Source organism: Panthera pardus, unplaced genomic scaffold (genome assembly GCF_024362965.1).
Source record: "Panthera pardus isolate Hobbes unplaced genomic scaffold, ASM2436296v1 HiC_scaffold_6, whole genome shotgun sequence".
Lineage (NCBI taxonomy): Eukaryota > Metazoa > Chordata > Mammalia > Carnivora > Felidae > Panthera > Panthera pardus.
In genome coordinates, this window is record NW_026526991.1 from 7,599,863 (window position 1) to 7,616,184 (window position 16,322).

The 16,322-nt window shown below is 58.2% G+C and overlaps 1 protein-coding gene and 1 long non-coding RNA gene across 8 annotated transcripts in view; one reads left to right on the top strand and one right to left on the bottom strand.

Annotated features, from left to right (window-relative positions):
* Window positions 1–16,322, top strand: part of TBC1D22A (TBC1 domain family member 22A) — a 322,333-nt gene that overhangs the window by 109,740 nt on the left and 196,271 nt on the right. For all 7 annotated transcript variants that reach the window (XM_019447231.2, XM_019447233.2, XM_019447237.2 and 4 more), the window contains one exon: window positions 11,223–11,337. In XM_019447231.2, the coding sequence (XP_019302776.2) occupies window positions 11,223–11,337 (115 nt within the window). The remainder of the gene's footprint in view (window positions 1–11,222; window positions 11,338–16,322) is intronic.
* On the bottom strand, window positions 9,197–16,058 carry LOC109265740 (uncharacterized). Its single transcript, XR_008419620.1, has 3 exons — window positions 15,297–16,058; window positions 10,055–10,229; window positions 9,197–9,785 (listed from the first exon to the last, which is right to left on the bottom strand). It is a non-coding gene; the product is annotated as an uncharacterized LOC109265740 (long non-coding RNA).

Genomic DNA, 16,322 nt, shown 5'->3' on the forward strand with positions numbered 1-16,322 from the left:
GAGCGTGGGGCATAAATCGTCACATTTGAAGGAGGTCAATGTCGAGTCATTCAAACGCCACACCATTGCTGGCTTTGGTGCTGGCACCATTGCTGGCTTTAAGAGAGTCCTACGTTATTGACCACGTTGCGGCAAATAATCAGGGGCAGTCCTGGTGTATGTTTTACGTGATAGGTGGTTGTCTTTTATTTATTTTTTAAAATTTTAATTAAAAAAATTTTTTAATGTTTGTTTTATTTTTGAGAGAGAGACAGAGTGCAAGCAAGCAGGGGAGGGGCAGGGAAAGAGGGAGACACAGAATCCGAAGCAGGTTCCAGGCTCCAGGCTCCGAGCTGTCAGCACAGAGCCCGACTCGGGGCTCGAACCCACGAACCGCGACATCATGACCTGAATGGAAGTCGGACGCTCAACCGACTGAGCCGCCCAGGTGCCCCAGGTGGTTGCCTTTCAATGCTCATTTTGGATTTGTCACGGGCTCTTACTTGGTGTGTTCATCAGGTGTTAGAACTCACGTGGGGGCGGTGTTCCTTGGGTCGTGTTGCAAACACTTGCCTTGTAATAATTCCTTCTTTCTGGGCCACGTTGCTCTGGGGTTTCCGGGGACGCGGCCCCCGCAGCTCTCCCAGCACAACTGCGGATCTGCTGTTGCCCTCTGCCCAGAAGTTATCTCCACGGTGCTTGCTGTGCTGTGAAGTCACACAGCTCACGTCTATAGTGCCGTGTTTTCAGATTTCTGAAATCAGAGTTTTGTGAGTCCTCGTGAGCACAGCGACGTTTTCCATTTACGTGGATTTCATTTTGTAGAATGCAGAGTGGCTCGGCGCCCCGAGCGCCCCAAGCGCTGCCCCGGTCCCACCTGGGGAGCCGTGGAGGGAGCCGCAGGTTTGCAGAGTGGAGCCGGGCAGCGCTGCCCTCCCGGGAACCTTCTGCGCAAGAAAGTCTTTCAGCTTTTTAGGAAAAAATCTTTCTTGGTTGCTCAGGTGTCTGAAGTTTGGCCAGCGGACCGGGAGTGCCGGTCACATTTTCATTTTTCCAGCCCTGGTGGTAACAAGGAAGGGCAACTGGTTTTATGACTGCAGTTCAGCATAAATTGATCCGTAGAAAGGTACTTCCAGAAGAGTTTAAAGTTGGAACTACTTTTAATGAATTCCTGCTCTGTAACAAAGACGAGAACATCAGGACCGTGGGCAGAACTTGAATAGCCTGTAAGACCCAAGGCGTGTTCATTGTTTTTTTAAATTTTTTAAAATTTTTATTTAACATTTATTTATTTTTGAGACAGAGCATGAATGGGGGAGGGTCAGAGAGAGAGAGGGAGACACAGGATCTGAAACGGGCTCCGGGTTCCGAGCTGTCAGCACAGAGCCCGACGCGGGGCTCGAGCCCACGAACCGTGAGATCATGACCTGAGCCGACATCGGACGCTTCACCGACTGAGCCACCCAGGCGCCCCGCAGGGCGTGTTCATTGTTAGAGCCGATGCAGCTCGTTCTGGTTTCACCCAACATCTCGGTACATGGGGCATCCTGCCTTTATTGTCCTGTGGCAGGTGATACCGCCGCTGAAGCTGATGGCACGACATTGACTCCACATTTACTCGGGCCGTGTGCTGTGACCGCCTCTCTCCCCCTCCCCGGGTGCTCCTGCCTGCCCTGCCCCCGCTAGTCCTGTGCCAGCCAGTGCCACCTTTCTTGCCACAGCCGCTGGCAGGTCACCCGGCCCTCTGGCAGACCACGCTGTGGGGCCGTGGCCCCCTGAAGAAGTGCCGGGGGGTGGTCCGTGTCCTCAGCATCGTGCCGTCGCAGGGCAGGGTGCCTGAAACAGTAGAGACGCCATCAAGTCCCCAGGAAACCCCGGCGTGTGTGGTGCCGAACGTTCTTGCCGTGCATGGAGTCCGGGAAGACAGCCCCAGGGAGGGTGCTTTGTGGGGACGCTTGAATTTGGAGGTGAATTGCTGGTGGTCCCCATTTCCGAGTTCTGGGGAGCGTCCGTGTCCTGACCTGGCCCCTCAGAAACCTTGTGGGAAGAATGTTCCCAATCCCAGCCGGGGCCGCCCTGCCTCCCTGGTGCACCCACCTTGTGCAGGCAGGCAAGGCAGGCCTGGGCTGGGGTGCCTGTGGTCCGGCAGTGTAGACGGGGCTCTGCCGGAGGATGAGCTAGAGCCCCAAGCCCAGCTGCCTGGGCACGTGGCGGGAAGCTCCTGTGGCAGTGCCCCGTGGCCTCCCTGTGCGGGCCCCGGGGGCCGGGCTGGCCGGGCGCTGGCTCCACGCTCCTGAGGCCGCTGGCCAGCTGGCTGGGCCTCTCCTCCCGATTCCTGGCTTGGCCCCTCTGGCTTTTGATCCTTGATTTTGGTGAACTGCTGTCTCTTCTCGCTTTTTGCCCTGGGGGACTTCGCACTAGCTCTGGCCTCTGGGGGCTCCTCTGAGCCTGGGCCCCGGGGGAGCTCTGGGGAATCGGGCTCTGTTGTGGGGTCTGGGGCAGTGAAGGGTCTGGCGGTGGCCTGGAACGACCTATTCTCCCGGCACCTCCCTCCTTAGGGTGGGGTGGCGGGGGGCATGCAGGAGTCATTTTTCCTTGCGGTTGTTCCCTTGCTGTTGTGGGGGCGCCTCGGTAGAGGATGAGACACGAACGTCCCTCACAAGATTTCTCTCGGATTCTGCTTTTAGCTGAGACCGTGTGAGGGAACCACAGGGCGCTGGGGCTGGAGAAGCCGGCAGGAGTGAGTGCCTGCCCCCAGCTCGTCTCCAGGCCCGTCGGGGGCTGTAAATTCAAGGGAACTGGTGCTTAATCTGTACCCCTTTGAAGGGTCATGTTGTGAACTTTGAAAGCACCTGCTTGGGAAAGGTGATAGGAAGGCAGTTCCTTGTGATATCTTTGACCAGCCTGAGAGCAAAAGCTTGGAAAGGGCTCCACGCAGGCTTTGAACAGGAACCGCAGGTGTTTGATGCGGGTTAGGAGCCCGCGGCCCGCGGCGTGGGGAACGGGGTCCTTTTTCCTCGTGACTCGCCCTGAGCAACGTCTGATCTGTGGGCGGCTCATTATGATGGCCATCAAATGGCAAAATATTTTCGGGGTGACCCTCAGAGGTCCGGTCCCGATGTGCTCACAGTCACGTGCGCTTTCCTGGTCTGTGAGGCGGTGATGGATGCTCAGGCGGGGAGCACTGTAGCTCGAGCCATCACAGGTCTTGTTATGAGCTGGGCTGAGGTCATCGAGGTGAGCTGTCGGTGGGGGGGGAGGCAGTGGGGGCGCTGGGGCCCCGGGCACGGGACGATGTCAGGTGAGTTGGGGAGGGAGTTCTGAATGATTCTGAATGACTTGGACTCAAACCTGTGCTAGTTTTTGTGATTTTAAGCGAAAGCAAAGCAGGGGTGCCCGGGGGCTCAGTCGGTTGAGCGTCTGACTCTTGGTTTTGGCTCAGGTCGTGACCTCATGGTTTGTGGGTTCGAGCCCCATGTTGGGCTCGGCGCTGAGAGCACGGTGCCTGCTTGGGATTTCTCTCTCTCTCTCTCTCTCTCTCTCTTCCCCTTCCTTGCTCATGCGCACGTGTGCGTGCGCTCTCTCTCTTTTTCTCTCTAAATAAATAACTTAAAGCAAAGGAAACTCGTGAAGTGTTTTAAGGCAAAAAAAAAAAAAAAAAAAAAAAAAAAACCAGGATAAATCCTAGTAAGAAGAAGGAAAGAGAGAAAGCAGCCCTCAGCCCGATAGCTGCACATGTCGTGTCTGAGGAGGCCTCGGCGGCCCGGCCTGTGGTCGTGGCCTTCCTCCCTGCATGGCCTCTGGCGGGCGAGTTAGTTTTGCTGTCTGCAGATTTAGGTCCGTCCCTGGGGTCCTGCAGCAGCCCTGTCTCCTGGGGCCACTGGGCCCCTGTCCCATTCTGGTTTCTGCAGCCAGCCCCCCTGGATGGGAGTGGGGATGGGAGTGGGGATGGGAGCTGGAAGGGGGGGGCCTGCCCACTGCTGGAGCCGGGGGAAACTCTGCGGTGTGGCTGGGTTCACGGGTGTGCCTGGGGGCCCTTGGGGGGGGGTGCTGGGATTCTTGCTGCCCCACGCTTCCTGCAGGCCCCCTCCGCCTGGCTGCGTGGCGCCCCTCCACACGACACCGTCCTCAGCTTGCAGGCGGCTGGGACTTAATGCTGCTCTGGTCCGGATCTGTGGGCTCCCAGTGGCACCAGACGTTCTCTCTACGCGGAAATCTTTTCTGCATTATTGCAATTAACGGAAAGCTTTTCCTTGGGGGTCTAGACGAGGCTGATCTGTGTGTCACCTTGTAAAAGAGATGCTTCTGCCTGCCACCGTAGAGGGATGGCTGCCGTCTGGCCCCGCTGCCGGCGGGATAGGGCGCGTGGGACCGGAGCTGCTGGCGAGGGCTGGTGCCGGACCTCGACTTGCGTGGCTTCCTGGCGTGTCCCTGGCGCGGCAGGACAGTCTGACGGGATGAACAGACGCTGAGGGACGTGTAGGCCAGCTGTTTACCTTCTCTTCCCCCTTTCTTGCCGAGGAAACATAAATCCGTGTTTTTTTTTTTATTTTTTTATTTTTTTATTTTCTGAATTAATGGCTGTTCCAGGGAAATGGCTCTGGGTGCCACTCTGTAGGGACAGCAAGAACTGGGAGTGCTCGCCCAGAACAGACGCCGGTATGTGGGTCGCGTGAGCCTCCTCGTGACCAGGGGACGTGACTCGGTTGGCGTGGACGTTGGCGTGGACGTCAGCGTGCGCCCAGCACCGCGGTGGCCTCTCGTGCCGCTGTCTGCAGTCAGGCCAGGTGGGCCTGGGGGCGGCACGTTCCCCGAGCAGGAGGGTGCTGGGCGCTTCCCGAAGGCGGACCTGGTGCCGAGGGGGCGGGACCTGGTGCCGAGGGGGCGGGACCTGGTGCCGAGGGGGCGGGACCTGGTGCCGAGGGGGCGGGCGTGGGCGCTTTGCCTGGCGCAGCCTCCACAAGCCCCCCACCTTGACTCCTGGCTCGGAGACGGGACTGTCTCCCCATGAGGAACATGAACTCCGCGCACGGGACCAAGCGATCGTGCGCGGAGAGATCTCTGTGACTCGGCTCGCTGGCTTCGGAGCCCCGTGCTGTCCCCTGCCTCTGGGCGCGCCCAGCTTGGCGCTCTGCCCCTCCTCCCTCTTGAAGAAGTCGTCATCGGCCTTCACTTCCCTGTTTGCCTGTCGTCTCCTCTTCCAAGCCCGCCGGCACCACGCGCTGCCCGCACCGCTTCCCCTCGCTGGGGCTGCTTCGCGCCTGAGTCCGTTTCTCCTCTCCGACAAGCGGGGGGGCCCGAGGTCCCGACTGGCTGGCCTCTGGGAAGCTGGGTCTGGAGCATCACTTGATGGAGACACGGAAGGGAAGGAGCTGGCCGAAATCCCGGGCTGGCCCGAGCCGTTACCGGAACGGGAAGGTCGGCGCTCATCAGCGGCACAGGCTTTGGAGAGCAAAGGCACGCGGAGGGTCAGATTGAAGGGTGGGGGGACCCGGATCATTCACGCCTCCGTGAGGCCAGCGAGGGTTCTAGGGTTTTCCTCCGTGCCTGTCACGGGGCAGGACTGAGGGCACAGCCGTGAACGGGATGCGGGAGGACCTTCCTCGGGGGGGCTCCCGCGGAAGTGGGTCGGGCGCAGGCTGGGAAGAGGGGTGCTGTTCTGGCTGGGCTGGTAAAGGAAGCTGTCTCTTAGGAGGCGGCGTTTGAACTCACACCTAAATGCTGGAGATCGGGGGTGCCCTGGGAGGTCGGGCTGCGAGCAGGGCGTTGCGACAAGTTCGAGAGCAGAGGCCGCGAGGGGGACAGAAGTGGCGGCTTTGGCGAGCGAGGACCCAGTGGAGGCGATGAGGTGGGGGAAGGGAGGGGCAGGTCAGGCTCCTTGGGGTCACGGCCAACAGTCTGCATTCACCCTCCCCGTCTTGGGCAGACAGCGTGAGTGACGGACGGACGGACGGCGTGGCCCGATGTGTCAGCAGCTCCCTCTGCCGCCCTGGGGGGTGTCGAGTACGGGGTGTCAGCAGGGAGGCCAGCCGGGAGAGTGTCACAGGGGACCCGACGTGAGATGACGGCCCCTAAGCTGGCGGCCGTGAAGCCGAGAGAACGGGCTGGGGCCGGACGCTCTTCGGAGGCTGCTCTGGGGGTGAAGCCACCAGGAGGCCCCTGCTGTCCGCGGCCTCTCGGCCAGACCTCTGGGGGCAGTGACGGCCTGCGTGTGCTCAGTGGCGAGTCGGATTTGCGTCCGGTGTCCCAAACCTCCCCGGGCGGTGCTCTTTCGGGATGTTAGCCTGCCTGACGTGGTGAAAGCCATTTTTGTTCACGACTGAGCCATTTGTCCCTTTACTTACACGTTACCGGGATTAAAGCCTTAAAAGTATAATTTGCAGGTTATCAAGAGAGATCAAGGGGAGTTAAATCTAAATAGTCCGAGCTAACTGATGGCTTTCCTTGATGGGAGAGCTGAGTTCCTAAAATGTCCCCCCCAAAGTGATACAAATACGGAGCACTGTCCTCAAGGGTGTGAGCGTGTGGGCCGGCCCGCGTCCCCGGAGCCCGCACGGCGGTGCAGATTGGAGGGCCGGGAGGGGCGGGGGTCGGCTCCTTCACAGACGGCGCTTTGGGAGCCCTCGAGCTGCGTGTTTGTGTCTGAGCGGCCGCACTGTCGGCTCCCGCTGCCGCCTCCCTCGTTCGGCCGTGTTCGCCGGGCGCATTTGCCCCCGGGTGCTTTCCTCGGTTCCCTCACGTGGTGTCCAGTGGAGCCCGGTCCGTCTCGGGACGGCTTGCTCGAGACTGTGCGTGAGAGAAGCTTTGGGGCTGAGTCAGGAGCCCGGGCCTGCGGCTTTCTCAGTCCTCCCGTGGCCGCCGGGCTGGGAGTCACGAGGAGGCCACGCCAGCTGCCTGCACGGGTGCTGGGTGCCCTGGGACGCCTCGGGTCCCTGCACGCGCCCTGCTGGGCGGGGCTCGTGGGGCCTCCGCACCCACTTGTCTTCAGTGCCTGGGCTGCCGGGGGAAAGCGTGCATTCGTGCTTGTGAGCAGGTTTAGGGGTGTGCGCGTGTGCGTGAGAGAGAGAGGGGAGATAGAGGAGCTCTCTGAAAGTGTGGGGCGGGCTTAAAGGGTGGGAGGGCTCCCGTGCTGATGTCACCACCTCCCAGGTGAGGCTGCAGAGCAGGAAAGGAGATTCCTGCGTGCTGAGCTCTGGCTTCTCCTCCAGGCCACACATGCGCACACGCGCACACACACACACACTGTGTACCCGTACATGCATGCCCATGCACCACACACCTGCGTGCACACACGTACCACATGCCCATGCACACGTGTACATATGCACACGCACCTCACACCAGCGCCTGCACGCACATGCGCCACACGCAGGCACGTACCCCCTATCTGTGCACACACACGCGTGCACACCAGGCCCCTTTAATGACCAGGTCCCCGCTGGGCCTTGGGCAGGTGGAAAGCAATTAGATGCAGTTTGCTCCCCAGGGGCTCCTACACCTTGCACGCTCTTTTCTTGCTAAACAAGTAACATTTTTTGATGTTTTTCTCCTGTTAGATGTACATGTGAAAAAAAGTGTACCGGTGGTGGCATTTCATAAGCCTTGCGAGGCCGCCGTTTAGTTGCACTTCTGGCGTGACCCCTGGCTCTGCTGCTCTGGGTAAAGTGCTCAGCCCGTAGTGCCTCAGCTCTCTCGTGTGTGTTAGTTGTCTGCCCCTGCGTCACAGCATCGCCACAAACCCAGTGCTTAAAACAACACACACTTGTTCATGTCTGTTGTCTTATGGTTCCTGTGGGTCAGGAGTCTGGGTGTGTCTTAGCTCGGGGTCTCCCCGGGGGCCAGTCAGGTGATATCTGGGCTGCCGACTCACTGCGGCTCGACTGGGAAAGGACCAGCTTCCAGACTCACGTGGCTGCCAGCAGGATTTGGTTGCTTGTAGAGCCGGGGCCTCGGTTTCCTGCTGATTCTCGGCCGCCCTCGGCCGAGAACGGCCCTTTCCATGTGCGGCTCTCAGTGTGGTAGCAGGGAGAGCGTCTCCTGGCGGGATGGGTTGTGCTCTCAGGTGACAGAATTGTGCAAAGCAAGTCACGGGGCTGTCCACACTCAAGGGGGTGAGGTCACACCAGGAGGTGGGGGACACAGGGCCATCTTGGGTCTGTCTGCCGCATCCTCAGAAAGTGGGGGAGTAAGCACACCCACCTCCAAGATTAGGGGGGCACTTGGGGCACCCAGGGGCTCAGTCGGTTAAGCGTCCGACTTCGGCTCAGGTCACGATCTCATGGTCCGTGAGTTTGAGCCCCACGTTGGGCTCTATCCTGTCAGCTCAGAACCTGGAGCCTGCTTCGGATGCTGTGTCTCCCTCTCTCTGCCCCTCTCCCACTCACACTCTGTCTCTGTCTCTCAAAAGTAAATAAACATTAAAAAAACATTAGAAAAAAGGACTAGAGGGGGATTAGAGGAGCTAACTGAAGGTGGTTGGGATGATGAGCATTTAATAAACGTTAGCTACTATCGCTGTGAGGTTGCTTTCTGAAGCCCACATACGCACCGTGGCATTCGGGGCCGTCCCCAGTGGCTCCTTCCTGCCCTCCTTCGCCCTCAGTGGCCCCCAGAATGCACTCGTGTGTTTCTGCTCTGTCCGTCTGTGCAGACCATACCCTTGTGGAGTCCTTCCATCCACGAGTTTGTGGGGCTGACGCGGGTCATTTGCTCCCAGCCCGCCTCAGGCCTGGCCGTCGTGTGACAGCCACAGAGGCTTTTGCTCTGGCCTGAGGCCTCTGACCTGGCGGGCACTGCAGACACGGCCCCTTGCACTGTGTGGGTGTCCGTTGTGGGTGCCCCGGCTCCTCTGGAAACTTCTTCTAGGGCAGGCTGACCTGTCTCTGGGTGCCCTGCGTAGGGGACAAGGGCCACGTCGGCAATGACTGACAGGTGGCCTGAGCCCCATCCTTGGGTGCCCCTGGGGCTGTCTGCGCAACACCCTCTGCAGGGGTGAGGGCCAGAGCAAGTACAGTCACCTCTCTCGGCCCCCTTGCCTCACCTGTGGCTCTCAGGTTGAGGCTGACCAGTGAGCTGGTGGTGGGAATGCACCTTCCCCGCCAGGCCTTGCGGTTCTTGGCCGTGTTGTGACTGAGCACGCATGCAAGCGAGTTTCCCACCCTGCTGGTCATCTTTGTTAGAACTTTCCAGCACGGGATAGAAATCTGCCAGTGAGCTGTATGCATACTTCTGGGTTTTCTTAGCGAGGAGAGGCCTAGCTGGCCTTCACGGCAGCCCAGCTGGCCACACGCTCTGTGTGCTAAAGTGTCATAAGTGTGTCCTGCTTGGCTGTTCCCGCTCGGCTGTTCCTGCTTGTCCCCGTGTGGCCTGAGCTGCTGGCTCCGGGCCCTGAAGCAGGCTTCCCACCCAGTGGTTCTGGGGGCAGCCGAGTCTCCTCACGCTGGTGTGGTCTCTGTGCCTTGGCTTCCGTAGCCTTCCCCACCCCGTCCACGGTGAGGAAAGGCCACGCACAGTTGTGACGCCGTCTCAGGCTTCCCTGGTGGCCGGGCGGGGCTGTGACTGCTGAGAGGTGCTAGGGTCTGCGAGAGGGGTCCTGTCCCGCGCGGACCCTGCTCCGTGTCCGTCCTCTGTGCCACCGCGTGGACTCGTCCCGCGTTGCTTCCAGCCTCAGCGGGTGATGTGCCTTCGCGGAAGCACGCGTCAGCCCTCTGGTGTCCGCGCAGGAGAAATGCCAGATGGTGCCGTGGGCCAAGCGACTTTTGTCTTTTGCTCTTGTTTGAATATTCTTTCCAGGTCTCCCTGGAAGGCTGTTGGTGTAAGATGGAAACCGTGTGTGAATGCGTGTGTGTGAAGGTGTTACTCATTCGGCAGACATTTATCTGCTGCCCAGGGGGACGGGCTCCGTGCCGAGGTGCCCCTCCACTTATGTGGAGTGGGCCCCGTGGGGGGCGTCCCAGGGTGGGCCCTGATTCCAGGGCCAGCTGTGCTGCGCGCTGACCGTGGGCCCTGCATGAGGAGACTTCCCCGTCCCGGTCCCGGGCCCCCCGCTGCAGAACTGGCTTGGTAACTTACCCACCTGGGGGCGTAGACCACCAGGTCAGTGATGTCCAGGCGGGACAGGGGTTTGCCTGCTTGGGTGCAAAGCTTGTTCTTGTTCTGCGGGCTCGACTTGTTTGGAAACGACACGGCTCATGCTTGTCATGCCTGCGCCCCACGCCTTCGTAGCATGAGGCCCGTTCAACAGTTCTCTCCTGTAAGGAGAGAGAGGGGGCTCAGCTCCTCCTGTGTCCTTGGCCTGGGTCCTCGAACGGCTCGTGGGAGTGTGTGTGAGGGGGAGCTGCTGGGGTAGGGCGTCGCGGATGGTGATTGCTTTCCAGGGGTTAAAAAAACATCTATTAAAACAAAAATCCCCGAAACCAAGCGCGTGGATACAGAGAACGGATCCGTGGTTGTCAGAGGTGGGGGTGGGGGCGGGCGAGATGGGTGAAGGGGCTCAAAATAAAAGAAGTCACGGGACGTGATGTGCAGTGTGGGGTCTACAGTTCCAGTGCGCTGCATACGTCAGAGATGCTAGGAGATCTTAGGAGTCTTATTACAAGAAAAAAAAACTTCTAACTATGTACGGTAACAGGTCGTTAACCAGGCTTGATGGGGTGAGTGTTTTGTAATATTTACAAATATGGGGTCACTGTTCAAATATTATAGACCTGGAACTAGTATAATGTTATACGTTAGTTCTACCTGATTTAAAACGATGTGTTTGCCTTATGTGAGAAATTCAGAGCATTCACCCACACAACTCCCTCTCCCCTCCCACCTCCCTGCCACACTCCCTTCCTTCTCTCCGTCACCCATCCATCCAATGTGCACCTGCTTCTCATCCCCCCCTCCCCACCCTCCCCATCCCTACACCACCAAGGGAGTGCTCCCTGAGATGGTCCCGGGCAGCCACGTGTCCCCTGTGCCCACGGGCGTGGAGGGCCAGCTGTCCCCTGTGAGAGTCAGCTCGTGCGGGAGGGCAGCGCCTGGGGGTTGCCGACAGACGGCAGTTGCTTGTGAGTCGGTAAGATATTCAGATAAATTGGAATTTTATGAAAAAGTCAAGAAGAATTAGTATTTTTTAACATTTTTATTTTTAATATCAGGGAAATATTGGCCATGTAGCTTTTGAGTGAATGTGCATACATTTTAAAGTGTCTGACGTGTTTACTTTTGGCTTTACCACCTGTTCAATTTTCTTGCAGATTTTTGAAAGGATATTGTTTATTTGGGCAATCCGTCACCCTGCCAGTGGATATGTTCAGGGGATCAATGACCTCGTCACCCCTTTCTTTGTCGTCTTCATGTGCGAACACATAGGTAAGACCACATCACGATGCTTTCTCTCACAGGCATTGACCATGAACTTTGGGGGCCTTACCGTGTCACTGTGTGTAATTACACCCATATTGAGAATTGCTGTTAACGTTATAATGACAGTTAATAATGGAGACTAATAGTTCTCTCATTTCTGCCAGCTTTAAAACAAGTCTCTAAATCCACTTGCTTAACTACTGGAGACGTTAAGATGCAGTTTTTATCATTGCCATGATCTTTTTTGATAACACGTGAGGAGAAGCGCGATCTCTTTGAGCAGTGTGGTTTTGTTCTGATGGCCAGAGCACCGCCTTTCAGGGTGTGCATTTGAGTGGATCGGGTCAAGGGGATACGATGGTAGTCGAGTGTCCGGCTCACAAGCCAAAACCTGGGTGGACCCCCTTCCATCACGTTCTGCGGCACACTGTCTCCTTTCTACCTTTGATCTACCAGTGACGGCTCGTTTTATGGGAAGTTTAACGACATGCAGATCAGCCGGTTTAATGGAGACCTAGGTTGGGTGATGGGGTTTCTCTTTGAGGTGTGCGTATTTTTCTCCCATTTATGTTACAGCGGCCAACTGTAATGTAACCTGCTTTGAACATATGTTATGTTAAAAACAAAATCGTGATTAGAACCTAAGTGCGGGATCGATGTTTTAATTTCTCTGTGGGTAAGAAATAGACAAACACCGAAGGAGGGATTTCCTGTTTGGTTATAGCGTTTTTACTTCAAACCGATTTTAATTTGTCCCCGCACGAACCCTCGTGACTTGACGTTTGTCTGTCTTTATGAGATTGTGTGTTTAGCCACTTCAGTCTCCAGTGTGCTTCAGATGCTCGTCGTCGCTGTGCTCTGAGAGATGAGGTCTGGCCGGGAAGGATTATCCTCTCAGGACGAGAACGTGCCCATTCAGTGCATTTTATTGCAACCTCTCACACTTTGTTTGAGTTGCTGATTGCATAGGAGGACTTTCCATTGCTAAGCGACTAATGAGAACAGCCTCCGCTCCCTCCCTAATCATCTCTTAAGTAGGGGAGAGGCCGGCTGCAGAGAGCATAGAGCACTCGCCTTCCTGCTTCTTACTCCCTCATTTGACAGATAATGAAAATGTTCCTAATGATCCTAGAGCAGTAGGACCTGTCGGTAGACTTCGGAGTTGTTAATTGAAAGAAGAAGTTCAGCTGAGATGTGATTAGAGAATTGATATTCTGTGCTAAATAGACCGTTTAATTAATGTGGTAAGTGAGTTTGTCTTAACTACTTTACCACCAACTTGTGTCGTAAGACCCGAGCGATCCTGTCTGCATTTGCCTGAATTATCAGCGAGATAGGGTGAAGGGACATGGGATAATCGTCTGGAAGAGAGAGGAACTGGGGAAAATGGAATTTGTGTCCTCAGTTAAGCTCAGAGAGACTGTGCCTGCCTTCCTGTACCGGCCCTCCCCCCACCAGCATACGCACACGCACACGCTGAGTGGATGTACAGGGTGGTTTTGGAACACTTGTGTGAAACACACCATTCATTTCTGGCAGTTGACCATGTCGTTAAGTGCACGTACTGGACTTTTGGGTCCTGGCTTTCAGATACGATTGGTGGACTTGAGTCCTTTTAGGTCTTGCCGCCCAGGCTTGAGAGCGTTCATCGTGGCGGTCCAAGCGCACGTCTCGTTACCGTGTACAGCCTCATGTCTGTGTGAGTGGCCTGGAGCTCTGCCCAGCAGCCTCCTGGGCAGAAGTGCGGCCATTCACAGAGACCTTCCCGGAGCGTGTGCCGCAGCGCTCGTCTTGTGCAGAGCACCGGGGTGTGGAGACCATGTCTGTCCACGTCACCGGTGTCACGCGGGCACCTTCTGGCCCTCTGCGGGGTGGTAGGGATGCGGTTCCCTGCCCCCTTGGAGCCCGTGGTTCCAGCTGGAAGACAGGTTTGAAATGCGTCACGAAGACATCGAATGAAAACGATCAGATCTTTATGTTGTCCCGAGGTGCCAGGGGGTGCAGGCTAGGGGTCGGGGGAGCCCTCCCAGATGGTGACATTCCCAGTGCGCCTTGTGGGATGGGCAGGGGTGTCCTGTGGAGAGAGTGGCGGGGGTGCGGTGGAGCGGCCGGAGGAAGTGGTGTGATCTGGGGACGGTGGTGACTGAGGACAGACAGAGCCACTGGGGGGACACTGGAAAGTCTGGGTGAGTCCCAGTGTACAGGAGCACGGGCGAGCCCCCGGTGGCATGCAGCTAAAGGGTGCCGTGCTCAGGTCCTGTCTGGCCTCGTCCACTCTGGCCATGGGGAGGTGCTCTGGGGTGCTCGCAGGCGGGTTGGGGGGCGCACACCGTCAGCCAGCGGGTTGTGTGCTGTCTTGTGGGGGCTTTTAAGCAGGTAAACCTTAGATACTGCGCTTACTGAATATCTTGAAGCTAAGATTTTTCCTTCCGAGGGTGGAACTTGGTGACAGGATCCTGTGGCTTGGATTCCTGAGCGTCCCAGCAGGACTTTGGGGTCAGCATCCTGTTCTAACACGACTGTCAGACTCTTGAAGTGCCGGTGGCATGGGGAGTAGCCGCATGTGACCGCCTCCCAAAAGCTGCACTTTACTCATTTCTCGGGGTGGGCCTGTGTTGCTCTGGTTTTCCTCTCTTCTGAGCGGAACTCTGGGAAACGGTCCCTGTTAACCGAGGGGATGAGAAGCCCTCTGGTGTGAGATCCGTCCAGGGGCCTCAGGCTGTGCCGGGCAGCACTGCCAGGCCTGATAGGAGCTGGACTTTTACCCTGGAGTGTTTGTTGTGGGTCCCCAGCTCCGGGCCCGCTGTGCACCTGCTGGTTCACGAGGGAGGAGGGGAATCTGACACAGAGCTCCAGTGACCGCGATGTCCCAGGCAGGGAGCAGGCATGGGGAGCAGCATGCGTCCTGACTTTGCAGGTCCTGAAAGAGAGGGATGGGAAGTGAACGGCAGCTCGCACATCTGGGGCTGACAGACAGGCTCTGATTTGGACCTGGGCTCATCAAGTAGATCGAGTGCTTCCTGGATGTTCTTGGCAGAGGGTCGGTTCGTCTTCATCAAGAGGCCGGCCAGGATGATGAGGGACAGGAACAACTTGCAGAGAGGAAAGAAATGCTCAGGGAACACTGGAAAACCGGAAGCAAGGGGGGAAGCAGGCGCAGCCTGCATATGGGACGGCGTGGAGGTGGTCCAGTGGCCCTGACTGGTCTCACGGGGCCGTCAGTGCCACCCTGGGGTGGATCAGAGACCCATGCCACCAGCTGAGGTCTCCTTGCGGAGCACCTCACACCCCTGGGGAAAGGCGGTTTGGTCCCACTTTCAGACGATACACATCCCCAAATGCAAGTTTAGCACACGTACATGTGCACGCTCACGCAGGCACACACAGACACGCGTGCCCGTGCACACCCGCTGGCCACAACCTCTCCAAGTAAACGTGGAACAGATCCTTGACTACCTTCGAATGGGCCCATCGTCTTGGGCGGGCTCTGGAGGTGCCGTCAGCCTCAGGAAGGAAGGTTGGGGGAGGAGGTCAGGAGGCTTCTCATGATCTCAGAGGTAGGGGGTAGCAGGGTGCAGAGCTCCTCCAGACGTGGAGCGTGGTAAATATAGACGCTTAGGCGGCACCAAAGCCAAGGGGCTCCCCGTGAGTGGGGTGTTGCAACCGGAGTGTATAATGTGCTCAGAACAGTCAGTCATGGAAGAGGGCTCTGTGCCAGGAAGGTTTGGGAATTTATGAATTTAAGGGGTTGAAGCCTCAGGAGTAAGAAGCCATAGGCACATGAGTGCTGGGTTTGCTGCACGTGCGTGAGCCATTCTAGGTCTGAGCCACGGCTGGGAGCCCGGTCTTGCAGACTGCCTCCGTGACCCAGAGGCCTGGCGGAGTGCACGGGGCTGTCCAGCCCGCACCCCTGCTAGGGGTTTCGCCTCCCTCCTGAAACAGCATGGGACACGTTCTTGTTGTACCTTTTGGAAGGTCACTACAGCTTTGGCCTTAGTTCAGGTCCCCGAGGAAGGCAGGTGTAGGGTGAGGCTGAGAGAAGACGGGACAGGGCGCACAGCGAGGCATCGTGGGCTGACGGGAGCGGGCCCAGAGGCAGGCCAAGGCAGGGCCGGCCCCGTGAGGCGGTGAGGGTGACGCAGAGGGCGTGGGGGTGACTGGAGCAGGGGAGGAGAAGTCTGGCCTGTTCCCGGGGTCCCGGGCACCAAGGGGGATGTGCTGTCATTGTCCCGGACAGGCTGTAGCCCAGAAGCAGGTGGTTGAGAGGCGAGACGACGCCTGTGGGCTAGGACACGTCTGTCTGGAGCGTGGGAAAGAGGGTTGCGTTGGTGGCGGTACTGGGAGTCGTTGTCCTGGCGTGGCTGCTGAGCGTCGCGGGTCTGGAGGTGCTTCTCCAGGGGCAGAGCCGCACGTGGGACCTGAACGTGGCGGCCGTCCTGCTGTCCCGCGGGGAGGTTTGCGGCTCTTTCCCATGAGGGAGCCTGGCTGCCTGGGTTCAGAGCCGGCTTCTGCCCCTCACCCGCCGCACGGGGCCTTTGTGTAGACGCGGGAACTGGGGACGGAACGGCACCGATTGCCGTGGTTGCCGTGTGGCCCGAGCGAGTTCCCATGTGAAGAGCTCAGAGCCCCGGGTGCGAGTGCTGCGTGTCCAGGAAGTGTGCTGCTGCGGCTGTAGTTGTCGTGTCCCTTCGCTGTCTCGGCCCGTGGCTTTCCTCCTTGGGTCCACGTTCCGGGGACAGAAAGGGGGAACTGGTGAAGGACACAGGCCAGAGGCCAAAGGGCCCTGTCAGTGGAGCCTGTCGGTTCCTAGGGCCTTCCCGAAACGGCTCTGCTGGCTGCAGGGGTGCTGCTGAGCGAGACTCTCGCCGTCCTCCTCTGGAGGGCAGGGGACGGGAGGGGCAGCGGGACAGGCGGGGATGTGTGTGCCACGAGGGACAAGGGGCGGTGGTGGAATCAGGGAAGAAGTGGTTTTAGAGGCAGGAAGAAGGCCT